The following is a 26567-nucleotide window of genomic DNA, read 5'->3' on the forward strand; positions in this document are numbered from 1 at the left end:
TGTTTTTATAAGGATGGGGTAACAGCGCTGCTCCGGGCCACTAATTATGAGTTGGACTTTTAAAAGGTTAAGTAAGCTTGTTCCCCTAATTACCCCGCATCTTACAGGGGTTACCCGGCCACGTGGCTCCTAAAACGCCGTTCAGATGACAATAAATACATCCTCATTGTTTCAGATCATTCATCAGACTTGTTTGAATAGAAGCATGTGTTGTTAGCTTAGGACTTGTAATAATAGGGCAGGCGGATCATTTAGATTGTGCCACATTTCATCCAATGGCTCACTCATTTAACTAAAAAGCATTTTGAAGAGAGAGAGAGAGCGAGAGAAGAAAAAAAATACACGCAATGCAAGAAACAGCGTGAGTTGCAAATGATTTATTTGTACAGAAACTAAAAATCTAGAAGATAAAACTGCTGTTTTACTCATTACTCTTTCCCAGGTCATTAATTCAGTCAGCTGGTGAAATCAAATCGTTAGAGGATATACCATGAAGTTCATCCACTTCAGCTACAGAATATCTGGCTTAAAGATGAAAGGTGATTAGACAAAACAGGGCCGCGCCGTGTTGGAATCTGAAGATAGCAGGGATTCTCAGGACTTCAGACTGATGACCTCAGAAAATGGACTTATAGGCTGGCTTTCAACCGGCATAAAGGACCGATGAGGCTCCTGTAGCTCCCCGCTGTACATGTCGTCGGGCCGGTGGAACCGAAGAGGATGTGAACTCTGACTTGACTCTGACTCTGCGACCTCAAAGCCGTCTGCAACACAAACAAGCTCACATGCACTGGAGAAATTCTGACGTGTCCGAACACATGCAGGATAAAGAAAGTAAAGATGACTCAGAGGGTCTAATGTGCAACTTTCATTTGGGTTTCTCTGTTTTCTGAATCGTAAAGAACGTGAACAGTGTGGATTAGGGAGATTGCTTTGGATTGGAACCACAAAAGAAAAAAAATTTTTTACATCAAAATCTGACAAAAAATAAAAAAATCAGACTGATTAAACCCCTAACCCCCCAGAAATCCAATACAATAGTAATTGATTCAATAAGATAAGGCGGGACTCACTTGTGGGAGGATGAACATCCACGGCCCAACTCAACATTTTATTCTTTTTTGTTCTCTTTTTGCTTTCTTTTGCTGCTTTCCAGTTAACAAGGAATTGCCTGGTTATATCGTTAATGTCTTTACCATCAAGAGTGCCTGTGCAAACAAACATATAATTGAAAAAGAAAGCATTTACCATTTTTTGTACGTCTGATTTTTTAAAAAATATTAAAACAGCTAGACTAAAGCATTTAAGTGTATTTCTGTTGCTCAAGAGGACAATTAATAACACTTACCGAGTTTTTGGCACGCAACTATAAGGCGATCTCTGTACTTTCGTTGTTTACACACAGGATTTCCACTCAAATCCAATATGAGCAGCTTCGACCAGAGCTCGAACACGTCCTCCAGCTCCTTCAAAGCAGAAAAAATATCAAATTAAGGTGCTTTGTTTTAATCACTCCTGATTCAAATGGGAGTATCGGCGTCTTTACTGTGACGCCTGGAAACTAAAGAGGAAATCGTTTCGACTTTACTTTGAACAAATTAACGCTTTGTCTGCAGCAGGATGGCAAATCAGAGACAAACGCATGATTAAGCGCCAAAGAAGCGGTAAGAGTGAAGGTTAGTGTGAGGTACAAGGGCCAATAGAAAAAGGCATAAACAACACATCAGTCTGTTTTAATAAACAGTGTCGCCGGTGTCATGTAACTCCAAGTTTTCTCCTGGGGGCGATGCAAGGCTGGCTCCTCCAGCGACTTGCCTGCAGTTGTATGTTTATCTAAAGGCACATTAATCCAAGCCTGGAAATATGAATACTCTCTGGACACGCTCTGATTGTTCATTGCCTTCCTGTCTTGGCCAAAGCGCTTCCACTTTTCCAGCCCGTGCTGCAATCAGTTCAGAGGGGACCCCTTGAGCACCGTGCGCTCCCAGGTTTTGATAAATGATCGTGTCAGGGCCGTCACTCAGAAGGTCCTCGCTGAAGAGGAGCCCAGCGCCAAATTGCCCCCCAGCGCGGGGGCGTGTGGAGCAACGCAGGCTGGAGACTCGCTAAGCTTGACGGGCCCAGTTATGAACCCGGCGTTTGACCAGCACTTCGATTCCTCTGTCCTCTCTGCCCCGCGCGCGGCTAACAGCCTCCGAAGAGGCTCCCCATTTGTCACCCCGGCTGACTGGCTGTCATAATCTATTTTTAAAAAATCCATAATGTTTCCTCGGGATTTTCACCAAATGTTGCAGAAAAAGAAATTGATCCTTTAGAGAGCTGTCTTTGCAGGATCAATAGAAGATAGACGGGTTGCATAAATTATAGGAAATATCTGCTGGGAGTGACACGTACACTAGAGTTACCTGCGTCGATGGTCAAAAACAGGAGCTTATTTGCATTAAAGAAGGATAAGTCGGTTATAAAATGCCTGCAAAGTGCTGTCAGAATTGTGGAGTTTTTAAATCGGCCTCTTTGGTTTGCAAATCAATTCTGGGTTTCACCGTATTAGACAAATCTTCATTAAGTGATTCTCTCTGAGTTCAGGATATCAAACACTGGATCCTCGGGGTTGGGAAGAAGAAAATAAAAACCCCAGCCTTTCAAGGAAAGAGAGAAACTTGTGCTTGTTAAAAGCTGTCAGTGAGAAAAGTCTCCGGGGAGCAGCTTGCTGATTTGCTGCATAATTTTGATCCTTTGCGCGTCGAGCAGGCTGGAAACCTCTGGTAGGGTTTTTGCAGGATTTGGTTCCCTACATCCCTGCTCTCCATATCATTTCACACACCGCTGCAGAAAGCTGCCGAGCAATAACAGAGTCAATTTCGTCAGCTAATGAATGTGATTTTAATACACGTCGTCTGCATACTTTCCTATCATGTCATGCAAAGGATTTTACACCCCAACGTGCTACGTGCTATAGATTTTATGTGACAGGCGGTGACGGTTTGCATGAAGGTGGCTCCCTTCCCTCTGATTCCCCTATATAAAATTCAGAGCAAGCACTTGCATTCAAAAGAAGAAAAAAAAAACAGAATCTCCTTGTGATTAAGATAGTATGAATCCAGCTGCTTTGTGAGTACTTGAAGATTTGAAGCCATTTTTGCAAGAAAGTCATAAGTAGCTGTGTTGAAAGTTTGCCAAATGCTATGTAGAGGATATAATCTTAAACACACAATCCCCAGAGTGAATCACGGTGTGGGCAGCATCATGCTATGGGGATGTTTTTCTCTAGAAGGAGCAAGGAATCTGGACAGAGGTTATCTGAAGATGTGAGGAAAAACGAAATGAAGGAGGCAACTTGACCATTTGAATCAGATGTGTTAAAATTAGGATTAGTTTGGGACATTCCCGCGTTATGAGTGGATACAGGATGTCCGCTTGTTGGAATGGCCTAATCAAATCCAATTTCTATTCCGTGAGTCTGTGTTCTCCATTCAGTTTGGTTTACCTGGAGGTTTTTTGTTTTTTTTTTAAAAGAAGATTGAGCAAAAATGTCTCTACGAAGATGTAAAATAAATAAAATTAAATCATGAACTTTTCTTACACTTCACATTCACGCCTCTCTCGGCTTTGGTCTACCAGATAATCTCCCAACAGTTGAGGTGACAGAATGAACAATCGAAGACTTACGTCGATATGAAGCAGCTTGTTCTTAGTGGCGGAAAAATGCTCGAGTTCCTTCAGCACCGACAGGTCTTTGATGTCCTCAATGTTATTGTTATTAATATTCAGCACACAAAGAGATTCCTGCGCAAAGAAATCTTGTCAGTGGGGAGAGAGGAGTTCATATTACTGATGCATTAAAACACGTTCGAAGTTAAATCATCCTGCAGTTATATATAAGTCAGAAAGATTGAAAGTGACATGCAATTAAAGCTTTTCTTAAAAGAAACACATTGGAAGGTTACTGTATGTGTTGGAAAATCACATAGATTCGTGACAATAAGTTTTCTGAAGCATCTAGATTTGTTGCCATTTATATATCAGAACTACTGCTGGTGCTAAATATGTATTAGTATTAGCTTCCAGAGTTTGCAGAGACTCACAGTTATTTATTTAAGATGTCTAAACAACCAGGATTAACAGAAACCTCTTTGGTATCAATGTTAAAAAAAGACACTCATTAAAAAAGGAGCAAACTTTGTGGCTATTTCTGCACCGCGCAATGTGAAATGCAGGTCATACAGCAAGAGCGAGGATACTCATAGGGTCAAAGAGCAACTGGTCCCCTGATTCCAGCTGCTGATTCTCCAAATGAAGCTCTTTGAGTCCGCTGAGCTCCTCCAAACCCTCCACCACTGAGATTCTGTTCCTACTCAGATACCTGGAAAAATAATACGAGCAGGAAAATCCCCTACATTGCCTTCAAGCTCAAACTGAGAACACGACACAGAATGTAAATCCATGTAATAGCGTCTGCGCTCACAGTTTGGAGAGTTTCTTCAGGTTGGAGAGATTATCCATGTGAGTGATGTTGTTGTTCTGCAGGTACAGATGGGTGAGGTTGGAGGCAAAGTCCAGGCTGCAAATCTTTGTTAGGCGATTCTCAAACAGGTAAAGCACGGTGAGGTTCCTGCACATGGACAGATCTCCCTAAAAGAAAATTCAAAAGTAACTTAAAACGAATAGCTGGGGAAACAAACAGAAGCGGAGGATTAGTGATGGCGTCGGCTATACTCACAATCTCCTCAATGTTCCTGTTGGAAAAGTGGAGATGGGTGAGGGTCTTCAGGTAATGCAGAAGAGAGATGCCTCTTCTCTTTTTGAAGTGTTTTCCAGATTTTGCGATGAGATCTACGGTCAGACATGCCATGTTGTCTTGGCTTCAGAAAGGGTCCTTCTTCAGTCAATCGCAGAGCCCACAGCGCTGACCTGAGCTGTTTATAAGAAAAACACAGATTAGCTGAAATAACAAACAAATTCCTCGTAAAAACTGTCTATTAGTTATAAATAGCTTCAGTATTTACATAAAAAAAAAAATCAGATATCTAAATATCTATTTTTGTTGCAAATTTATAATTAAAAGTAACTTGTGAGAAAAAAAAAACACTTCACCATACTCAAAGAGGCAAACGTTTTCTAAGAGGGCAAATGCTTTGGTGACCCCTTAGTTTGTGTTGTAACCATAGTGACCCCCCTCTATGTGCAGTCTGAACTGCTTCCTCTGCTTCCTTGTGTTCGGATCCCAAGGGACTTTTTATGAGCTTGACCTTACACCAAGGTATTAAATTTTGCACTTTGATTTTACATTGCTTGTGGAATAGGTTTTACTATATATCACCTCTCCACCTGCTAAATAAACAGCTGTCAGCATGTGTGGCTACTGACAGATTGCTACACTGGCCTTTAGGCACACGCCCGAGGGCCCAAAAAGTGCAGGGAGGTCCTGGTGATATCAGAGACATATGATATACTAAAAATCTAATAATTGTAAACAAATATAATTTGATTTAAAAAGGGATGTGAAAGAGATTAAATAAATAAAAAAAAATCTTAAGATATAAGGAGAAGTTGCACATAACCCACTTTAAGACAACATACAAATTAACAAATGAAAACAATTGACAATATTAAGAACGTTAACGCAACACAAAATGCATTCTACGGTAACAAATAAGGGACAAAATGAAACCAAATAACATTAAATTCTTGAAAATATCTGAAACACATTTCATCTCAAAAGTCCATGGAATAAATTTTGGAAATATAAATATTTTTCTGTATACCTTCTCTTTCCGTTCTTGTCCAATTCTGGACAAATCCTTAAATCAATCAAATATAACAGCCAACTAGACAAGTTACCGAATCGAAAAAACACAGCGAGAGCTTTTATTTCTCGCCTTTCTCATAAATGACGTGCAAAACTCATAGCTTACCTTTAAATAAGGTAAGGTGAGGTGAAATTTTAATTTAAAGCTGCATTAAAAGCGCACCACGACACGTTTAGTATGAATTGAATTGAATAACAAAAACATTTAAAGCAATGCCTCCTCACAAAAAGGAGTAAAAAACTAACAAATTTCTCCTTCCGGTCGAGGTCAGCAAATACCTTGAGATTTATGGAAATGAAGCAGCTTCGGAGAAGTTAGAAAGTCCGTCGCAAACAAAGTTTGTTTGCTACTAGCACGTGGTTGCTATGGAAACAACGCAACAATAGCAACCGGAATCTACAGAATACGGCGGAAATGGTTGCTTTTTTTTCTTTTTTTTTAATTTTAAGACTTTAATTGGAAATAAGCCCTTAAATACAAAGCTACATCATTTAAACATTTTGTTACGTTAATTTGTATTATTAAGATCAAAAGGCATTTTAGATGAAAAGCTGAAAAAGTTGCGTGCAATTCACTTCCCTGTACTTTGTATAACTTCTTAGCTTCAAGTCTATTAGGCATCATATCCTTATAGACATCTAAACACTTGTTTTTACTCATTCTTCTCTGCAAAAAAAGCTTAGACCGATTGATTGGAGTGTCTGTGAATAGCAACTTCTAAGTTATTGATTTGCCAATAGGATTCAGGTTTGGACTTTACCTGAGCTATTGATTTCAAATTATATCAGTATATCTGGGGTCCTACTGGAAACTCCACTCCAGTCTGAAGCGATCTTTGCGTCCTCTTACAGGTGTTCTTCCAATGAGAGGTCAATACTTATAGCTCCATCTATCTTTCTACCAAATCTGACCAGCTTCCCTGACCCTGCTGTAGAAAAGCCCTCCCACAGCATGACAGCCACACGATGTGGCATATATAATAGAGGCTCAGTTCACCATATTTTGATTTTTGCATTGCATTTTGGCTTTATCTAGTAGTTGTCCTATCAGCAGACTCTCCTACCCGAGCTGTTGATCTCCGGAGTTAATAAGGGCCTCTCAGGTGCCTCACTCCTATTAATGCTCTTTGACCTTTGTATATTGTTTTATGACCTAAAACTGCTTCAATATCTCTATATTATTCTCTTTGACCTGTCTGTTCACCAAGAAACCTTTGAGGCCTTTTCCAGAGCAGCTAGTTTGAAATAGATGAGTTTACACACAAAATACTCCCTCCAAGAACTAATAAATTGATTTCCATAGTATTGATTTTGCTTTTAAAGTTTTATTATTTATGGGTGTTAAGGTAAATTGTTGTTTCACAAAAACAATTAACACTTTTTAGATTGTATTAAAAAGGAATAGTTTAAAACACAATTTTTCTTTTATACTGAATAGTGTGAGGAAAAGCTACAGTGGAACGGACAAAGTGGGATTATTGGTTTGGCAAATGTGAGTTTAGCAACGAATAGTTATATTTTTATAATCTACCAGCATTATACACAGGTGGAGCTACTTAAAACTTTTTATTTTTAAGTAACTGTTTTGCAGTTTACATTTCCCTGTTATTGCTACATTACAGAGATAATATTTCAGTAAAACACACCGAGTCAGGAACCCACCACATGCAGTGACCCCTGCATTGTTAATCTACATCGTGCCTTGACCTGAGCTTCCTGAGGGAGGGACCGCCCTCTACTTATGCAGGAGCACATGGCGGAGAGGAAGTGTTCTGTACCTCCACATTTTTGGGCTGCGTTCTCCATCTTCACACACATCGCTGCCGCTTAATTCGTCACCAGCCCAAACTAAACATCTCAACATCTTACCTGGGACATTTGAACTACAGGACCTTCTTTCGGTGTCCGTAATCGATAGCTGCTAATCTCATTAATCATCTGCACTCATGGCAGTGTCAAACGTTTAATACATTCACCCTTTGAAGGAATAGGGACGTACTGTGGAGTTAAAATACAAAGAAAACAATATATATATATGGCTAATGGATTTTTTTGGCTTTTCCTAATGCAATTTTAGTCATGCATGCAAATGTCCATCTGGAGATAATCATTATGTTTACACACTGAACAAGTTCAGTATGTTTCGATGAATCTAAAATAATGAGGAATGGGGAATAAGGGAAAACAACATTAGCCGTGCATATTTTAAATACTTCATCAGCACTGGGACAGACATCCACACAATTCATTTACATATCTGGCAAAAGCATGAGCTAATCAGTGGGTTTTTTGCAGAAACCTTATTTAACGAGTTTACATTCATAATTAAATTCAATATAGCAGGGTTCAATTTTTCTACCGTGAACCTGAAGATCAACTTAGATAATAGTTCGAGAAAATCATTACAAGCAGTTGTGCCACAGCAAACGCGCATGAGAAACACCAGGCATCTCCTCCGAGGCCCCGCCGGGATTCTCTCCTCTGCAACACACGACGTTACAAACGCACATTAAACCATTACAATACCCGAAAAACAAGACGCGACACGGACGCAAGTCAAAACAGCTGTCAAGTGGGGAAAAAGAGGCAGACTCGGTGGACGTTCGCCTCGATGAAGAGCAGACACGCCGGGGTGAATGGACTCCTGTGTGCGCGGCCCGTGCCTCTGCGCTGCATCACCGCCTCCACCGCAGCCGGCGGCTTCGCCGGCGCGTCTGCCGCCGAGGGCCGAGCGGCGCGGAGCGTGTGAGCCCCCGCAGGGACGTCCCAGGCAGGGCAAGGCGATCCCCGCTGAGCCTGTGCAGGAGCTGGAGTTCGTCATTCGGTTATGTAATGCTGCGACGCGGTGGGAGCCAAATGTGACCACAGAGGGTTATTTAAATGTTTTGCTGGAGAGGGATTTGCCCTAAAACATGTTTCATTTAGAAGCCTAAATACACACCGCGTATTTAGAGTATTTGGACAGTAATGTTTGCCTTAACTACATTATTCAAATGATCCACTTTGCCAGCTGCAACGCAACAGATCACATAAAAATATGTTCACGCAGGATGGTCCCTTCAATATTTTATTTTCTTTTTACTGCAGTTTTGTTCAACAAAAACCCTCTCAAACAAAAACGGTGGTAATCTAAGCAGGAATACAACCAGCCATGCACAAGAAATTATTTCGAGATAAAATTGTGTTTCAGTGTTGATTGCTGGACGTGTTGATTTGATTGAAGAGTTTATCTTTAATGACTTGGGACATCAGGCCGTGAATTGCCTCTATGGTCGTCTTGCAGCTGAAACAAAGCAGAGTGAAAAATGAAGGATAGCAGTCGCAGCGGCAAGGAAAAAAAATTTAAAAAATAGAGGGAGGCATTACAGAGACGTTACATCTGCATGAGAATCGCTCCATAGACTTCCATAAAAAATATATTGTTTAGTTGCAGAACAAATATATAATGTTTATAACTGTTTAAATATTTTAAAAAGCAGATGTATGGAGTTTAAAATTATTCCAGCTTATCAAACAACTTGACTTTAAGTAATAGGCCGTGAAAAAATATAGTCAACGTAAGGAAAAGGATGCATTGTTTTTGACATTTTACATATAAAAATCAGCATAATGAGGAATGCATTTTCTTTTTCAATCCATTACACTGTGTTAGATCCAAATGAACCAGAATGTGCACCCAGTTGCCTGCAGAAGTCACCTACTTACTAAGACAAAATCTAAACTTTTTGAAAACATAAGACTAACATAGGTGGTGGCAACACAGTACTGTGGGGTTGCTTTTTAAAGATTTCCAGTAATGTGAAAACAAAATTTCTACAGAAGTATCAATTGAAATTCTCCAATAACTTCACTATAACTTTCATAATTTTACTTTCAAATAGTTAAGAAACACACCAGAAACCATCTCCATTACTGTACAGCTTATGTTACGAGTTTGACTACATTTGCAAGGTAAAGTAGGCAGTTAAGTCAAACATAAAGTGGTTCAAAGCAAAAGTGCGACGGATTTCTTTTTAAAATAAAAAGATATCCACCTGTCTCGCGTCGCTTTGGCCAGCTTGTCCTCGGACTTCCTGTCATGCGTGTCGAGGCCGAGCATGAAGCTGCCTCTGCCCAGCTGGGCCTCCGACTGCTCCAGCTTCTCCGACAGGTCGAACACCTGGCCCGTGGTGTAGTCCGAGTTCTGAGCGTCCAGCACACAAACATTCACTTACACACAAAGAAACCAACCCATGCACAATTTGCCAAAAAAAAAAAAAAACCCAGACAACATATTTTTCCACATAAAGAACAGGCAACTAATCTGCCCAACAAGCTGCTGAAAACACTTCGCGAGCCGCGGTGAATGACTGAACGTCGGCGAAACGTTTGCTTAAGGTGAGGCCGTGTTTATAGTGGAGAAGGTAATTAAAACACAATGACTCGGGGTGGGGCCCCTGACGAGGGGGACAGTGTAGCAACTGACAAAGCCTGTCCCCCGCGGAGCAGCTTGTTCTTGACATCTAGTCAATTCATCTTCCTCCACAACGTCAAAGAGCTCCCCGCTTGGACAAGCCTGATGTCTGTTGAAGGTATTTAGAGGAGCGCAGGACAGAGTTACAACAGCCATAATGCAAATTGGCATGATGGGTTTTCAATATTCAGACCAAACTGCAGAGGACGGGTGGGGGGATGGGTGGAAAGAATCTCGTCCAACTTTACTTCTAAACTGTGTTAAAAAGTTCACATACAGCTTATTACTAAAGCCAACAAACACGGGGACTTGGCTAATATGCGGCAATAAATCACAACATCACAAGCTGGCGACCACATGTCCAAATGAGTTATAGTCTAATAATTAACCATAAATCAAAATGCCAAACAATTAGAGCGCATTTTGATTCTTGAAGTTGCTTACATACCGTCAGCAGGCTGGAAGAACTTAAGGTATTGACCCAGTATTTGTTCCAGAGGAGTTCCAGGAGCTTTCTATCAAGGGAAGACTTGAAGTAAGTCACCTCCAGGGCGTAATACCTAAATAGGATACGTGTGAGGAAAAAATATGAGCCGCGAGGGGCAGGATCAGAATGCAAGAGCGACATTTTAAACGTAAATGTACTCACTGTTTACAGTGCACACCGAAATCCTCTATCTTGTTCAGAGGGATTGTCTGATATTCTGACGGCCCCTCATCTGGAGGTTTGTAACCCTGAAAATTCAAGGTCGATTATTTACATTTATGAACAATATAAATAATAATAATAATAATAATTAAAAAAATAAACTACTAAAATAAATAAAAATTTAAACAGGAAACGTCTTTGCTTTACCTTTGGGTATGTCCTAAAGGCACCGAGGTTGACCTTCCCTGCAGAAATAGTCCGAGTGGGGTCGATCTACAGTAGAAAGGGGGGGGGAAACAAAGTCAGAGGTCGTGCGATCCTCTTGGGACCGCTCAAATCTGGACCCCAAGAGCCTCCCACTCTGGCTGTCAGTGTGCTGAAAATACACACTTCATTATACGACGCCGCCAGCATTTAAGTGCTGCTGTACCAAATGAGGTGTACAAAGGATATGTTTGCAACAACAACAACAACAAAATGTACAGCGCAACTTACAAAGTTGCACTCAAACATAAATAAATCTCAGTTACTCATGTTGCGTTTTTTTTTTAAATCAGGGATTCTGAATGTTTTAGGGACTTAAAAGTTAATACAAAGATAATTTGAATTTAAGACCTGTATAAGCAACTTAAAATTAAAATCTGCAGCTTATTTAGTCACTTTTTAGTTTATATATGACCCACTCCATTATTTAAGTAAGTAAAATTCACTTTTCTAAATCGGAAATTTGTGTATTTTGGCAATACCAAACAATTAGAATCAATCTTTTATAGTCAAGTCTTTTTGATATAAACTTTCTTCTGAAGAAAGTTTCATAAAGTGGAACGTATGAAAACTTTGACTTTAATTGCTTAAAATACAATAAAACAGACTGAGCTGCAAGAGCGCTTTTGCAGGGAAAGCTGAAAGTCTGATGTGAGAGGGCTTTTTGCCTTCCTGCGTCTTGAGCTGCAAATCATCAAATGTACAAATTTAAGACCGAAGTCAATATATTTCAAGACCTTTTAATGAAATATTTAAGACCTAAATTGTAAAATTAAGATAAATAAATGTACAGCTTTTCAATGACTTTATAAAGACAGTATGTAAATAAAAGTTTTTTGTTTTTTTTATATTTCTGCCTTACCACAACCGCCACAAAAGGTTCCTGAAACTGCTGGTTGAGCATCTGAGTGCTGACGTCTATGCCAGACAGCCAGCATCCGTAGCCTGGGTGACTGTGGTACCAGCCAATAGCATTTTCCAACCGACCGACCTAACACAACAGATTGCATGCATAATGTTGAAAAGTTAAACTTACAGCAATACTGATGGCAAGACAATACTTAAACATGGTCTTTGATTAAAAATGACGTCAGACAAAAAAAAAAAAAAAAAGTCTACCTTGGCATAATCATTGGTAGTTTAGGGGTTTATTTTGGTTTTTCACCATTCAAAAGTTTCAACTTACAGAAATAAATTTGCAAAATCTATGAGAGAGAAATCACTGATTTATTTGGGTGGTGGGGGGATGATTGAAAAATATATTCTTATAATTACCAACATCCTGCTGACTGACTAGAAGTACTGAATATTGACGTTTGAATTGTTCTTAATGTTTTACTTGGGAGAATTTCTTTTACAGCTTTTTCAATAACTCTAAGGTACAAGAACATTTTAAAAACACAAACCTTCTGGGACAGATAAGATAGGAATAATTAGCCTGTTAACTAGAAATGTCACACCTGGGAATAGGATAGAGAACTTTAGAATTAAGTTTATAGTATTAACATATTAACCATTTACAAAGGTTGATAGTGAAAGAGTGGTAACTCCATCATGTTAGCTTTTCTAAAACACAAGTATAAACTGCTGTAAAAAAAAAAAGTCTGTAAGCTGTTGGGTTTATTAAAGGCAAGTTTTACCTTGTAGCGGCTTATTTTATAGTTTGGTTGCTGTTCAAACTAAGACAAAGCGCTCTGATCAAGAAGTGACTTACTAAACTATTCTTGAATCACAATAACAAATTCACAGAAAAATCAGGTAGCAATCCACAGAAAGTTTTACTTTTTCAAACCTGCCAGTTTCTCACCTGTTTGGCATTTTCGATGTAGGCGGCCATGTATTCATAGGCTGCAGCCTGGGCATTGACTCTGGTTTCTGTCCCCTCCACTGGCAGCGCAAAGCTGTCCATAATGATCATGGTTTCTCCGTCCACCTTCCCCAGCATGAGACCCATCACCTCCAGGTTTCCACCGGAGCGGGCGTGCATCACCATCTTCAGCAGGGCCAGAGCTGAGATCTTGCAGTACTTGAAGTAGTGGTGACTGGAGAGACAAATAATCAACCACAAATAAGAACTTTATCTATTTAAACTGTTTTTGCAGTAAATCCGATTTAATGCATCACTTCTCTAAGTCGTACTCTCATTTTATAACCATAATCACATACTTGTGTATAGATTCGCATACACACTTTGGAGATAAATGGCTACAAAAATGCTCGTTCCATGTACAATGTTTTCTGTAAAGTGAGATAAATATGATTATGACTCCAGATCTAGGCGATCTCTTGCCTCAGAATATGTTTACTGAAGCCACAACTCAAATGTAGACCTTTGTAAACAAACAACGAACTGCTGCTACAGTGGACAACCAGCATGTTAGCTTTTAACTAGCTAAGCTTTCTTTTTTTTTTTTTTACCAGAACTAACAGAATAAATACCACACAAAGAAGCCCAAACATCGATTTACACAAATGCTCAGCAAAAACAGACAACACAGTCAAACATACTCCTTCGTCCATGGCTTCGCGGCGAGGATTTCCTGCTGTTGCTTTTTGTCATACTTGTAAATTTCATCGATGCTCTGCACCTCTTGCATTCTGTTGGAGAGCTCCCATGTTTTCTGAGCCGTGCTGCTCCCGGCCATGGTGAAATTTAACGGCCAATCACGACACCTGATGTGTATTTAAAAAAAAACAAAAAAACAAAACACAAATTCCTCCTCAAATAAAAGGCGAAAACTGGTGTTTTTCCAGAGATTGCTGGGGCCTAGCATCCACTCGCTCAGGAAGCCATGACAGTTGGACGAAACCAACATGCCAATACGAAAAAATGTTGACCTTTGGTCTTAGCGCTTCGGCAATCTGCAGTTAATAAATCGGTGATATAATTTTTTATTTAAAAACGTAATATTTAAGATATTTATGTGATTTACTACGAGTTATAATAACTAGTGCATGGATTACTCTTCTTAAATTACAATCATCACCAACAGATGGTATAGTCCATAGAAGACCGCAACCGACTGTTGAGGAGACACTGCCATCTAGCGGCGGTTTCATTCATATCTCGAAAAGTAAAATATTTTCCTCAAATTTGTCAACTATTATCCTTTTAATCCCTTTGACTCTGTCAGCATTACTTTAATAAACAGCTGTGTTTTTATTGTCACTATGTGCATGCGTTAATGGAGAAAATATGGCGAGGGGCGGTTAGCATCTTTACTCCATAAAGTCCACGAGAAAGGTGAAAATGAACAAAACAATTATATAAAAAACACATTTTCTCTGTTTTTCGACAATAATAGCGTATAGTTTTTTTTTAAAATGCCTGGTTACTTTTTGTTTTTATTTTATTTTAGCCTAATTTTTGTTTTGTTTACGGTTTCTTGCTGGTAACTGCACTGAGTCTGTCGGGACATCGTGTCATGGTTGCCTGTAGCAACGCGCAACGCTTCATCCATTGTGCCTCGATAAAGCGGATTTCTCATTTGCGTTTATCAAACGGACTAACGACTTTTTAAAGCTAAGACGCTAGTTTTATCTGACTATTATAAAGAAAGACTGATTTCTTCAGTGTTTATAAACGACAGCGGGACATTTCCCGACTACAATGACGCAGGAACAGACAGACCACCCAGACAAACAAACCGAGGTATGTGCTTCATAACAGCGGCTTTGAAATATACTCAAACAGTGTTGAATACTTAGTTTGTGTTTGTCTTATACAGTCAAAAACTGATGTTGCGCAATAAATAAGTCTCCAGTATGCCTCCATCCGCGTCAACAGCTCAGGAAACAACCCACAATCTTGACACAGGTACTATGCAAGTCTCTGAAAGTGTTCAAGCTGTACTAATTGCAGTATGTTTTTTTTTTTTTTTTTTTACAGTAGCCTAGCATAGAGCTACATAAGATGTATTTTCCAGATTCAGGAATAGCTGCTCTGGGAAGAGATTATGAAAAGAAGAAGCAGAAGCTGCTGCTGGAGCTGCAGCTGGAGTACAAAGATTATGCTGCCAAGGTCTGATCATTTTCTCTGCTTATCAAATAAGCCTTTCAAAAATGCTTACAACTCCTTACCGTTCTTGCTAAGCTCATGTGGATTCAAATGACTGTTTTGTTTGGTTCTGCTTTCTTTAGAAAAAGGATTGTAAAAGTCATGTGCCTGGGGAGCAACAGGGTCTCTCCTTACCTATTGAGGAGAAGGTATCAGTAAGGGTGGGTGATTGTTCTGTACATTTTTCTTGTTTTCACTTGGAAAAAAAAATGTTAAAAGCTTCTTTGTCTTGCCTCTTGATATTTATTTACTACTTTGTTCTGAAATATGACATGTAAGCACATGTCCAGAACACAGCAATACATTTAGTAGTTGTAACAAAACCAAAATGTGAAAAAAAAAACCTCAGTGGTATGAAGACGTTTAAATAAAAGCACTGAGTATGTTTTTCTTTCAATTTGTCATAGGAACGACTGAGAGAAGAGAGACAGAGAGGATACAACCTTTTCCTCCAGGAGCAAGCTCAAAACAGAAGGGCAAAGAAGGGAGCACATCCGGTTACCCCTAAGGTATGAGTAGAGAAATACATCCTTAAGTGCCAACCTTAAGAAATGTGACATCATTTCCACATAATTTATCATTTTCAGCCAGAACATCAATCTGCTGTAAGCATAACTAGTCCCGGCTCTGCTCCGTCCTTCATGAGTTCCCAGACAAGCACTCCGCCCCGTCAGAGGGAGAGTCCAGTATCCATGAAAAATGCTGCCACTCTGACCGAGGCAGGAGACTACAGAAGAAGCCCAGACACCCAGAGTCCCTGCTGGAGGCGAAGGAGATGGGAGGTCCATCAACCGAAGAAGATGTACAGCTCCGAGGAGGAGCTGAACACAGAGGAGGACGAGGAGGAGTGTGACTTCATACGCCGGAGGAGGCGAGGCAGAAGCACGAATGAGCAGGAGTGCAAAGAGGAATGGGGAACCCCTGAGCATAAACAGAGGAGGTGCAGCTTTTTTTTTTTTTCCTTTTTTTTTTATTGTTAAAAATGACTTTGAACTTCAACTGGGTTTCATTGGGGATTGGTTCATAGCATCTTGACTGAATTCACTTTGTTTTGCATGGGCTTATGGCAGAGATATGCGAGGCACAAAGGAAATGGAGGCCCTTGCCATCCGAGACCAAAACAGCAGCGACGGCATCTGGAAGGCGGAGTAAGCAACCTCGACTTCTGTTGACTGCTTGAGGTCCAAAAATGTTTTACTTTCAAGTAAAATCAAAATCAGAATTCCTTTTATTGTCACTGTCCAAGAAATAAAGCACGACAAAATACAAAAAAAAAGCAACTTAAATCATTATAATAATAAGGTAACCACTTCAAGCTGTTGCTGGCTTATTACCTTCTGCTCCTGTGACGCACAGGTTGGTTTTTCCGACATTGTGGCATCAAAAACACACTTCGCAAACCTTCGTAGCCAATAAAACGCCACCTTATAAAAATGGTAAACGCTCATCAGCTTAAGCAAGTCGTAATTTGTACGTCTTTGCTCAGCATTAGTCAAACACCACAGAACCTGAAGACAACAGCAAAATCTACACCCACTGCCAACAAAGATGAGAAAGAGCTCGCAACTGGACTAATGATCGGTAAGGTCCACTGTTACTAGTGCTTCAAGGGACATCCGTTGATGGATGTGTTGCTGATGGATCATCTGTCGTCAATGCAGGGGCAGTCGAGGAATGGAGCGTTGTTCAAATGAAGAAGGAGCAGTACAAGCAGGAACTGCTTAGACAAATGGCAGAGCAGCAGAGAAACAAGAAAAGGTTTTTAACAAGGGAGTTATAATTTAATCCTCTACACCACTCCTAGTAAAAGTGAATTCAATCAAACGCAGGAGATTATCTAAAAAAAAAGAAAAGAAGAAAGAATAAGAAGAATTTATATGCTGCTTGTGTGTCTGGGAGCATTTTAGGGTTAAGTGGATGCATAGTGAACTCAGTATCAACATGTGACGGTTTCTAAATACCTTTTGCTATCAGGGAGAAGCAATCTGTGCTGAAGCTCGGTGCCGCTGAAGCTACAACTCCTGAGAAAGAGGTAGACGGACTGCGTTTGTAGAAAAAGCTAAAACATTCCCTTCAGGTTGACTAATTATTCAGTCACCATGTATTATTTCTCAAACAGCAGATTGGCGCTGCGTCTCATCAGCACCGGAGCTTGGAACGGGACGTTTCTGATTCCCCGGGGTTTGATCCTAAATATGACAGCCTCTTTGAAAGCTCACGACCCAGAACTCTTGGACAGAATCCCCTGACGAACTTTGGCCCAAACTTCAACCAGCTGCCAGGGAACACACTGCCTCCGTGTGGGATGGGAGTGGTGCAAGCGGTCCCGCCGTTTAATTATTACAACACCTTCCCTGGCATGCAAGGGCAGGTGGCCATCCCATGGTAGCTAGCAGTTGCTTTATTTCATTATATACGAGTAAAATGAATACCAAAGTGAACACATTTTGTGTGTGTGTGTGTGTGTGTTTTTGCAGGGTTCCTGTTGTTCCTCCTGGATCTCATGTAGTTTCCAATGGTGACGCAAGCTGGTATGAAGGACCCAGAAAGCAGGATCCTTATTCTAACCAATACCTGAGTAAAGTATCACAGTCACATCATTCAGTCATGCATGTGATGTCGTGTCGGTGTGATGATTGGTGTGTTTGTCACGGTGTCTTAAAGTCAGTTTTTTACAGTATTCGATACTCTAATGGATTGTCACAGCGCACAGCCCTCAGTTTTCCTGTTTTAATTACAATAACCTGCAAAACTATGCATCAATCTTGATTTTTTTTTCCACATTTTGTCACCTTACAACGTATTTTGTTGAGATTTTATGAGTGTGACCAACACAATAATGGGTTGTGAAGTTGAACAAAAATTATTGATGCATTTCTTTTTGTTCTGTTGCAAGGAGACTTGGAGGCTCAAGTCTTTTACGTGCTCTAACAAGTTTTCATCAAATATTGCCCTCTATTCATTTCCCCCATCCCTGCTGAGGAACCTCCCCAACACAGCAACATGCTGCCACCACCATGTTTCACCATGGGGATGGTCTGTTCAAAAACAACAGATCACTTTGAGGAAAAGGAAAAAATTGTACAAATAAGGCAAGCAGGTACAACACTTACCGCGTTTACGTTTGGAGCAGTGATGATTATGAACCCTAACACAGCAGCTGCTGTAAGGAAGGATCTGTGCTAACGCATTTTTGTCCACCTGGGATGCCACAGAAGGAGCTCTCCAGTTCAGCAACAGCTTCCAAAAACAGGAGACTTTATTCTGAGATTAAATTACGTACAGTCAAACTATTTAATGACCTTGAAGGTAGGAGTTGCTTAGCTTTATTAGAGGTATCAGGTATCAGAGAAATGCACACCGTACTTTTCAGATTTATTTTTTTTATTGTCGATTTTTTTATTGTAAAGAACATTGGAAAACTATACGTCCTTTTCTTTCTGCTTTATTGTCATGCACTAGTTTGTGTTGATCTGCCACCAAAATCCTAATAAAATACATTTAAGTTATTATTTGTAGCATGAAAGCATGAAAAAAAAATCAAGGAGTATAGATAGTTTTGCATGATGCAGGAAGTAATGTTTAAAAAGGTCATTTGTCTACTGTTATTGACATAAAACCAGACTGTTCTCTATTTATAAAGCAGGTTGTGTTTAGAAATACTTAACACTTTTTCACTTTTTTCACTTTATATTAAAACAAACCTTGATATTAGAGTAATATTACCAGCAATAACTTAGTAACAACTCGCAAAATTGTTACGCTACTTTAGTTAGTCGTATCTTATCTTGAATCATCTTCACAGATGGAGGAGCTCAGCAGAAGGAGACATGTGAGATTTCCCAACGGAGCGAGAGCACCGAGAGCTACAGAGAGGCACCGAGACAGCAGGTCAATAATTACTGTATCTCAAAGAAGAAACAAAACAAAACAAAACGTGCGTTTATTACATAGCACAGCACCGGTGACTGGGACAGAACATCCGGGCGTTCTCTGTTCAGGTTACAGAAAAAGAAGGCTGCACAAAAAGAGAGAAAGAGAAGAAGAGGAGAGAGGCTGCTCTGCAGGAGGGTGAGCCGGTGGTGTACGACCCCTGGGGAAAAGGCGGAGGAGGAGCTCCGATTAGAGACAAACACGGAAACCTTGTCAGTAAGTCGACTGCAACTTGAAGCTTCTTCTTTCTACAAGTTTTGCTTTACACATTAGTAAGTCAGAATTTAGTGTACCTGCTGATCCTTAATTTTAATCTAATTAAAATTAGATCTGAGTTGAGTTCTTTTTCTTCTTTGCTTGTCTTGCAACGTAAACCTTAGCTGAACATTTCGGTGTGGAACTCTTCATTTGTTCATTTTCCGTCTCCGTTTCCAGGTGACCTGTATCAAATGCGCAGCTTTAATAATAAGAGGATGACCTCTCTGGGAGCAGAGCTAGAGTCTCCAATTTCTCTGCAAGGTCTCTGCTTAATCACCTCTGTCAGGTTTTGGCTGTTTCTCCATTTTTTTTCAACGTTCTCATGTCTTGCCTAATGTTGTAGAGTCGAGTTATCCGTCGCCTCTGCAGCAGGACAGGTACACAGAGGAACTGAGACAACAGGTAGGTTAGAGAGGATTACAGGGACTTAATGCATGCATTAAGCCCAGCGGAGCAAGCTTTCCCTTTGGAAAACTTTTAATTATGAAAGTGACTGCGTCGGTTTTATTTCACCAGCCTGTCAATTCATTCAAACAGATCGAGGAGAGGAAGAGAAAAAAGGCAGAGGAGCAAGAGCGTGTTCGGATTGCCGAGGAGGACGAGGAGAAGAAGCTGGCGATGGAGAGGGTCCGCATACAACAGCAGTACGAGGAGGAGAAGAGGCGAGAAAATGAGATGAGGGTGAGGGGGGCGGGGGGCCTCACACGGTGTCACACCGGCTTCATTCTCACTCCGCATTCGTTAGAGAGACACCTGTTTTTCTCTCCCCAGAGCAAAGGCAAACAGAGCAACAAAGCTGAAACTCATGACATCGAGAAGGTTCTCGGCCAAGAGCAGAAACATCACAATGCACATCAGAGTGTCCGTCAAAATGAGGTACCAGATGTTTATGGGAAAAAGGAAATCTGTTGATAGATTTGGCACAGATCATCAAAGATTGACTGTTTTGTTTTTGTTTTTTTACAGAGACGGGAATCTCAGTCCTTCCCAACGTGGCACAGGAAGCGTACAAATGCTGTGACAGCAAGTCCCTCATCTGCTTTGGGACCGCTTACTCCAGGGACTGTAAGTTAGCAACCGGGAAAGTGTAGTAATCATAAATAATATATATATACATATTTAAATATATATATAAAAGACGTGAGACTGGGGTGAAGGTTTGATCCTCAGGCAGAAACGACACTAAACGTGTACATTTTGGGTTTTATTAAACAAATCGTCAAAGATGGACTGTGTGTTTTCAGTTGTTTTTGCAGAGGGAGCCTTCTCCTCCTGTCCCAACTTTGCAGAGGAAGCAAACGAGTCTCTCACCAAGTCCGTCATCTGACATGAGCTCACCTACTTCAAGAATTGTAAGTCAGTTAGCATTGCACACCAATATTTTCAAAGTCATCAATTTATTGTACTGAACTTACAAATAATTTTTTTTTTGCCAGGAGCGTATTGTATTAGCGCCAAGCAGCCAATCTGTTCCTGAGAGGAAGCCTTCGACACCTGGTGAGTCTGATATGAACACCTGGATACAAATATTCAAACCCGTAGGAAATTGGTTTCACATTTTGTCAGATATTAATGGATCTTTTGAGGATGTGGCAACAGTTTAAGGGTGTACAACTTTTTAAGTCGCACTAGAATTGCACATCATCCCTCATGTTTTTAATCCTGAGTTACTGTGTCCTCCAGCAGGTCAACAGGAAGTGATCCGAGAGCTGTCGACCCTCCGCAAGTTTCTGAGGAGAGAACAGAGACAGCTGGAGCTTCAGCTGAAGGAGGAGGCTCACAACCCTCACCTGCACAAGCATTGAAGTACGATCAGATAGCCGATACTAGATATTCAAACCTGCCTCTGTCTCATTAAAATACAGTAATGCTTTTGTTCTCTGAATGGATTAAAGAACTTGACCCAGGCATTGACAAGTTGTAATTTCTAATTTCTTTTGCAACTTTCCTAAAACCATGCATACTAAGTTTTTTTTTCCTCAAAATTTATCAAATCTATTTCACTCACATATAGAAGACGATCCAGAGCCGAGGCTTTCGAATCTGCAAGCGTCAAATCTGCTGAAGTATTAACTATGGGTCCTTCCCTTGGTCCTGGATTTCCTGAAAAGAAAAACTCATGGGACTTCAACTTCCTTAGAGGTACTTGTATTTGCAGTATCGATGCCTAAATTGACTTCTTATAGAATTAAGGGCAGCAAACCTGAACCTTGATTTCCTCACTACCCACTTTCCAGAGGCTTTTCAGTTCGATACGTCCCTTTAGCCGAACACTTGCTTCTCATTTCTACGAGATCCAACAGTTTTAACTCTGCAAACTGAGAATAAAATACTACTTATGACTGCATGCTATGAAATGAAGCTGTTAAAGATGCCATTCATTGGTGTAATCCAGAAAGTCAAGTTCGCTCGCAAGAATGAAGCATCCATTCTCCCAGAAGGCAGAGTTACTGTCTCGCTAGAGGAAAGAAAGACAAGTCTTTGACCCGTTTCATCAGAAAATCCGTTCAGATATGTTTATTTTCCAAGACACTGGTAGCAGTTTTCCAACCAGATAGGGGGGGGGGATAAAGGAAGAGCTGCTTCCTGCACCCTCCAGTGTTCTCCTCCAGCAGTCGAAGGGTCAGCTTAGCACTTTGTGTCTTTGCCAGAGAAACGGCAGCCAACAGCAGCTCATGGCTCCACTCAGCAGCTGGTGGTGATACAGGGAGTCTGCTGGTCTCATCAGCTGCAGGGTGGAGATAGCAACCAGGCCAGGCAGTAAAAATCTGTTTCTCGTTCTTTAAAAGTTTTCCTAAACAGATGAATATATATTTATTTTTCTTTTAATCTGCACATTCAACTTTTCTTTTACTGTGCAGCCCCACAAAACGTGAGCCGGACAAGCGCATGAGCTGCAGCGACGACATGGAGGATCCGTCTCCGAGGACAGAAACCTGGCTGAAGCCCGGCTCAGATCCAACAGAATAAACAAAAACAAAACAAATTAGAAACTCGGGATGCAGGCTGGATGCTTCGCCCTGGCAGAAACGCCACATCATCCAGTTCCCCATGAGTTGGACTCCACAGGGTGTTTCCATTTACTGTCACTTACAATCTTAATGTTTCCATAGCTGCAGATAAGGAAACTCATGGGGACATAAAAAAAAATAATTAAAACTGCAACCAAAGTCTAACTACATAGTAAATGCAAGATAATCGTAAAACGTCTGTATATTCTTATAGCATTTTTTTTAAATTCATGCATTAAAATGCACTTTTAAACTAAACCTGAACCGCGACTGATTATTGGCAAAGTTAAAACTCACCGATTCTTCATTCAAATCAACCAAGTTCAAAAACTTTATTGACCTAGAACCTGATTAGAATGCCAGATGATGTATTGTACAGAAAGTTGTACATAATCTTTTGCGACATAGAAAACTTTACATTGCTGTATCATATACATTTAGTTTTCTACATCCATGAGCAGGAATGCATCCAATTTACACTTAAAGCACAGCTAACATTTGTAATTTTCTCTATACATATATCCTTTCCCAAACCAAAAAAAAACAAAAACAAAAAAAAACAAATATATTATCAAGTTTTCTGATTTTTGTACAGTAGAGCGATAACTAAACTCACATGAAAACAGAAATTAGAATAGAGACTTCATAGAGCAGCTAGCATCAGTTTGCTTCCTTGTCTTCCGGCTCCAGAAGCCCAGTTATCGTCTCGTCTTTTGTTAAAAACTTAAGAACATATAAAAATGGAAATAATTTAACCCTTCACTTTCCACAGTCTTGTTTAATTACAAATCATACCGTGTTGGACAATCAGGAAGAGGAGGTGGTGCAGTCAAATAAATTATCGCAAAAGTAAAATCTCCAGTGCATTCGAAAAAAACACAACAGAACAAAAACAAGATCAAGTGCAAAAAAAAAAAATCCAGGAAAAAAACAAAATCTAGTGTTATTATTATAATAATAAGATTATTTTACACAGAGGCAGATCTGTACAACTAGTTTCATCCGAGAGACTAACCAACGCCAACGTTAGCCGTCCGCAGTGCAGAGATCGTCAGCCATGTGTGAGAGATAAATTTCAGAGTTGCTGAGTATTTTGCATGTAGCTGAAATCATTCATTCTTCATTTTTAATTTTATTTTTTTTAAACATACAGTAAGAAGCACACGTGTTGAGATGTAGATCAGAGATATGGGTACATGTCAGTTGCTGATCAGTAGTTTTATCCAGTGGAGGCGTCGCTACACCCGGTGCAAGACATTATTGTTTTTTAACGATGAAGCGGACGACTCCGTCTGTGAGGGTCAAGAGTGTTGGGGCGGGGTTTTCACCCTCCAACCAATCAGGTTAAAGTGTTTGTCGTACAACAGGAGGAAGAGAGGGAGAGAGGGTGAGGCGGGGGGGGGAGCCCTGAGGAGGCGCAGCACAACCGCACATTTCTGCGGTGGGTTGGTTTGTGTAGTAGGCAGAGGGGTGGAGGAGGGCGCAGCATCACTGGGCCTCCTCCCCGGCTTCCTCCCCCACCTCCATGTCCGTTTCTGGCTCCGCACGCCTCGGCTCGGGGTCCGGCTCGGGCTCGGGCAGCTGTGCAATGTTAAAGACGAGGCCGATGCGCAGGTAGAACTTCCTGAGAACGGCCCGCAGTTCAGGGATCAGATCAAACTGCATGATCTCACACAGGAGGGGGTAGTATCTGGATGCATGAGCCTTGAACTGAAAGACACAGAGGTCAGAGGTAATCCAACAGTATCAATGCCTCTTAAAGTTTCTCGTATTTTGCTACAAATCTTAAACAGAAAGAAGGAACACTGGTGTGCAGGTTGGATGTCGATGTTCTTCTAGGCTACTTGGCTCAAAATATTCTAACATTGAACGGATCCACGCATGCAGGGGGTTTCTTTTGTGTTGATGTTTTACAATACAATCGAGTTTCGGGGCTGACGAAATGTAAAAGAAAAGTTGAACTTTTTTTTTAACTTTATGAATGCGTTTGTTGATCTTGTTAATGCAACGTTCATATTTGGTTTCCTACCCTTTCGTCGCTGATCTTCAGCACCTTGGTGAGGAAGAGCAGCAGCAGGTTGGTCCAGGCCTCTCTGTGGCTTTCTGAGGTCAGAGCCAGGAAGTACGCCACTGCCTCGCTGCAAACGCTGAGCGAAACAGAAACATTTCATAGACATCAACACAACAGGGAACTAGTAGAATGATGATGATAATAAAGGCTCTTCATTGAAGCTGCTCACTGAGTCGTCTATTAAACCTTTAGGAGAACCTGAACCTTCTCCTGCTCCAGTTTCCATCAGGTGACTGAATCTCCACATCCTCCTCCAGCTCTGCACCCCGAACTGATCCAACTCACATACTCAGCCACCATTTACGCTAATCCCCTACCTGGTATCATCTCTCAAAGTTAATCAGTGAAGCAGGAGAGATAAGCCAGTGTTCTGCTTTGGATCAGTATCGGCATCAAAACAGGAGGATGAGTCAGAACGGAAAGACAAACAGGATGAGGGCTCTGAGTGGCGCTGATGCAATCACAGAAGTGCTGATCACAAGCAGCATTCTGGTTCCTCTGGATCTATAAAGCTTTTCTTTATGGGAACAGTGAAGCAGAGCTCCTGCTGGTTCTTTTTTTCTTTTCTTTTTTTACACTTTTCTACCTAATCTGGAGTAGCAGGCAACATCAAACACACATTTTAACCAGCAGGACAGATTTCACCTCACACAGCAGAGCAGAAAAACACCAGGGATTGAAATAACAACCTCAGATTTTACAACATTGCGACTAAAATGTGACTTAAAAACACTGGAGCTGGAACTTATTTTACAAAAGTGACGAACCAACTAGAAAAAAATTCAGAAACTTTTTTTTTAAGAGGAGCTAAAACACAAGTAAATAAAATTATAATTTTTCATCTAATGGAGAAGAAACCTTTTGGTGTCCTCAAATGATTATTATTGATTATTTAGAAAATGTCTCATTCTGCATCTTTACCATTTAACCACTTATTTTATATAATATTAGAAACACACTTGCTCATTTGTGCAAAGGATGCAGGAAAATACTTTGAGATTTATAATGTGTAAAGCTCAAGCCTTTCTGATCAACATCATAACATTATGAATAGCTGATTGGCTACTAATTAAATAGTTAAAGGTGTGTAATAGAAGCTTTTTTTTTTAAACAAGGGGAAGCTAAAGCAATGTTACTAGATGAGTTGTGTGGAACGTATTTACAGACAAAGAAGGTTTGGTTATTTTAAATGCAAAATGTATATTTTTTTGTACAGTTCTGGCTCAGTTGTCGCATGTTGCTCTTACAACAAATGGCCTTTTTTTGAGTCCAAGCTATAGTAAACGATGAATCAATTTCTAAACTAGTTGATGATTATTGTCGTCAATAGTCAATGCTAAACCGAATGTGGCAAATGTTCAGCAGATGAAGGCGTCCCTCACTTGAGCAGCCGCCTCTGGACCTCCTCCCAGGCGTCCTGTCGGCTCTCGTCCGTGTACATGCGGAACAGGATGCGCAGCCCACACGCCAGGCTGCTGGTCTCCTGCTTCAACAGGTTGGGCTTCGACTTGCCTTTGAAACCTCCAAAACGCACATAGGAAAAACCCGTTAATAGATCCGCAGCGCCGGACCTCGAGTCCCCCGATGCGGCCTCCGTTCTCCTACCTGCTTTCCACAGCAGCGTTCTCTGCTCGTTGTTGGAGTTGAAAGCCTTGGCGAAGCGATGCGACTCCAGCAGGCAGTCCAGGAGCTTGAAGAGCTGCTCCGAGGTCAGATAGCGGAACATCCCCTGGTCCTGCGTCTCCACTTGGACGTCCGCAGCACACCCGGCGTCCCGCTTCAAATTAAATAAAGGTTTATAAAGCTACTCGCTAACATTTCCACCATGGCTGTAGCTTGTCGCCGTGTGGGTCACTAAAACTTTATACCTGAGCAGCAGCAAAGTTTTCGGCGTCCTCCTTCTTACTGGTGGCGGGGAAAAACACGATGTTATCGATGGTCTGGATCAGCTCCAGCTGAACGACGCACTTTATGAGCAGGGCGGAGAACAAGCGCTGCTCCTGGATCTCTGCAGGACGCAACAGGAAACGTACGTCAGGAAACAAATAGATGGGAAAGGAAA

General features: G+C 40.8%; 4 protein-coding genes across 13 annotated transcripts in view; 1 reads left to right on the forward strand and 3 right to left on the reverse strand.

Annotated features, from left to right (window-relative positions):
• Positions 1 to 362: 362 nt before the first annotated feature.
• On the reverse strand, positions 363 to 6227 carry ppp1r42 (protein phosphatase 1, regulatory subunit 42). Of its 2 annotated transcripts, none has more exons than XM_008396239.3 (8): positions 6089 to 6227; positions 4721 to 4916; positions 4466 to 4632; positions 4225 to 4363; positions 3670 to 3786; positions 1349 to 1466; positions 1074 to 1208; positions 363 to 764 (listed from the first exon to the last, which is right to left on the reverse strand). In XM_008396239.3, the coding sequence occupies exons 2-8, from the start codon at positions 4850 to 4852 to the stop codon at positions 595 to 597; spliced, it is 978 nt and encodes a 325-aa protein (XP_008394461.1). In that variant the 5' UTR covers positions 4853 to 4916; positions 6089 to 6227; the 3' UTR covers positions 363 to 594. The 2 variants fall into 2 exon arrangements, with proteins under 2 accessions (XP_008394461.1, XP_008394462.1); XM_008396240.3 differs by lacking the exon at positions 6089 to 6227 and adding an exon at positions 5916 to 6067.
• A 2638-nt stretch (positions 6228 to 8865) lies between these two features.
• Positions 8866 to 13962, reverse strand: cops5 (COP9 signalosome subunit 5). Its single transcript, XM_008396237.3, has 8 exons — positions 13684 to 13962; positions 12983 to 13217; positions 12038 to 12166; positions 11119 to 11184; positions 10912 to 10997; positions 10711 to 10822; positions 9844 to 9992; positions 8866 to 9092 (listed from the first exon to the last, which is right to left on the reverse strand). Exons 1-8 carry the CDS (start codon positions 13818 to 13820, stop codon positions 8996 to 8998), a joined length of 1011 nt encoding a protein of 336 aa, XP_008394459.1. The 5' UTR covers positions 13821 to 13962; the 3' UTR covers positions 8866 to 8995.
• Positions 13963 to 14143: 181 nt separating this feature from the next.
• Positions 14144 to 22692, forward strand: LOC103456592 (centrosome and spindle pole-associated protein 1). Of its 8 annotated transcripts, none has more exons than XM_081601965.1 (24): positions 14144 to 14827; positions 14904 to 14992; positions 15102 to 15196; positions 15316 to 15393; positions 15640 to 15741; positions 15820 to 16172; positions 16303 to 16380; positions 16719 to 16813; positions 16894 to 17000; positions 17205 to 17264; positions 17352 to 17617; positions 17710 to 17810; positions 19038 to 19123; positions 19234 to 19381; positions 19601 to 19684; positions 19767 to 19825; positions 19961 to 20104; positions 20195 to 20299; positions 20390 to 20488; positions 20668 to 20775; positions 20860 to 20920; positions 21107 to 21229; positions 21438 to 21565; positions 22285 to 22692. In XM_081601965.1, the coding sequence occupies exons 2-22, from the start codon at positions 14941 to 14943 to the stop codon at positions 21226 to 21228; spliced, it is 2403 nt and encodes an 800-aa protein (XP_081458091.1). In that variant the 5' UTR covers positions 14144 to 14827; positions 14904 to 14940; the 3' UTR covers position 21229; positions 21438 to 21565; positions 22285 to 22692. The 8 variants fall into 8 exon arrangements, with proteins under 8 accessions (XP_081458091.1, XP_081458093.1, XP_081458092.1 ...); XM_081601967.1 differs by having other exon boundaries at positions 21110 to 21229; XM_081601966.1 differs by having other exon boundaries at positions 17355 to 17617.
• A 49-nt stretch (positions 22693 to 22741) lies between these two features.
• The window catches only part of arfgef1 (ADP-ribosylation factor guanine nucleotide-exchange factor 1 (brefeldin A-inhibited)), a 54012-nt gene continuing 50186 nt past the window's right edge, over positions 22742 to 26567 (reverse strand). For both annotated transcript variants that reach the window (XM_008396236.3, XM_008396235.3), the window contains 5 exons: positions 26374 to 26513; positions 26111 to 26282; positions 25888 to 26026; positions 24464 to 24581; positions 22742 to 24144 (listed from right to left, as the gene is read on the reverse strand). In XM_008396236.3, coding sequence (XP_008394458.1) covers positions 23923 to 24144; positions 24464 to 24581; positions 25888 to 26026; positions 26111 to 26282; positions 26374 to 26513 — 791 coding nt within the window. In that variant the 3' untranslated portion in view covers positions 22742 to 23922. The remainder of the gene's footprint in view (positions 24145 to 24463; positions 24582 to 25887; positions 26027 to 26110; positions 26283 to 26373; positions 26514 to 26567) is intronic.

This window comes from Poecilia reticulata, chromosome 20, assembly GCF_904066995.2.
Source record: "Poecilia reticulata chromosome 20, P_reticulata-male-v2, whole genome shotgun sequence".
Lineage (NCBI taxonomy): Eukaryota > Metazoa > Chordata > Actinopteri > Cyprinodontiformes > Poeciliidae > Poecilia > Poecilia reticulata.

Excerpts from the sequence above, each read along its gene's own strand:
- ppp1r42 (XM_008396239.3), bottom strand. The coding sequence starts at position 4,852 with ATGGCATGTCTGACCGTAGATCTCATCGCAAAATCTGGAAAACACTTC. Across the intron at positions 4,633-4,720 it reads ACAGGAACATTGAGGAGATT|GGAGATCTGTCCATGTGCAG; the intron begins GTGAGTATAGCC and ends ATTTTCTTTTAG. Across the intron at positions 4,364-4,465 it reads CTGAAGAAACTCTCCAAACT|GTATCTGAGTAGGAACAGAA; the intron begins GTGAGCGCAGAC and ends TTATTTTTCCAG.
- cops5 (XM_008396237.3), bottom strand. The coding sequence starts at position 13,820 with ATGGCCGGGAGCAGCACGGCTCAGAAAACATGGGAGCTCTCCAACAGA. Across the intron at positions 10,998-11,118 it reads CCTTTAGGACATACCCAAAG|GGTTACAAACCTCCAGATGA; the intron begins GTAAAGCAAAGA and ends TTGAATTTTCAG. Across the intron at positions 10,823-10,911 it reads TTCGGTGTGCACTGTAAACA|GTATTACGCCCTGGAGGTGA; the intron begins GTGAGTACATTT and ends TATCCTATTTAG.
- LOC103456592 (XM_081601965.1), top strand. The coding sequence starts at position 14,941 with ATGCCTCCATCCGCGTCAACAGCTCAGGAAACAACCCACAATCTTGAC. Across the intron at positions 15,197-15,315 it reads ACAAAGATTATGCTGCCAAG|AAAAAGGATTGTAAAAGTCA; the intron begins GTCTGATCATTT and ends TGCTTTCTTTAG. Across the intron at positions 15,394-15,639 it reads AGGAGAAGGTATCAGTAAGG|GAACGACTGAGAGAAGAGAG; the intron begins GTGGGTGATTGT and ends AATTTGTCATAG.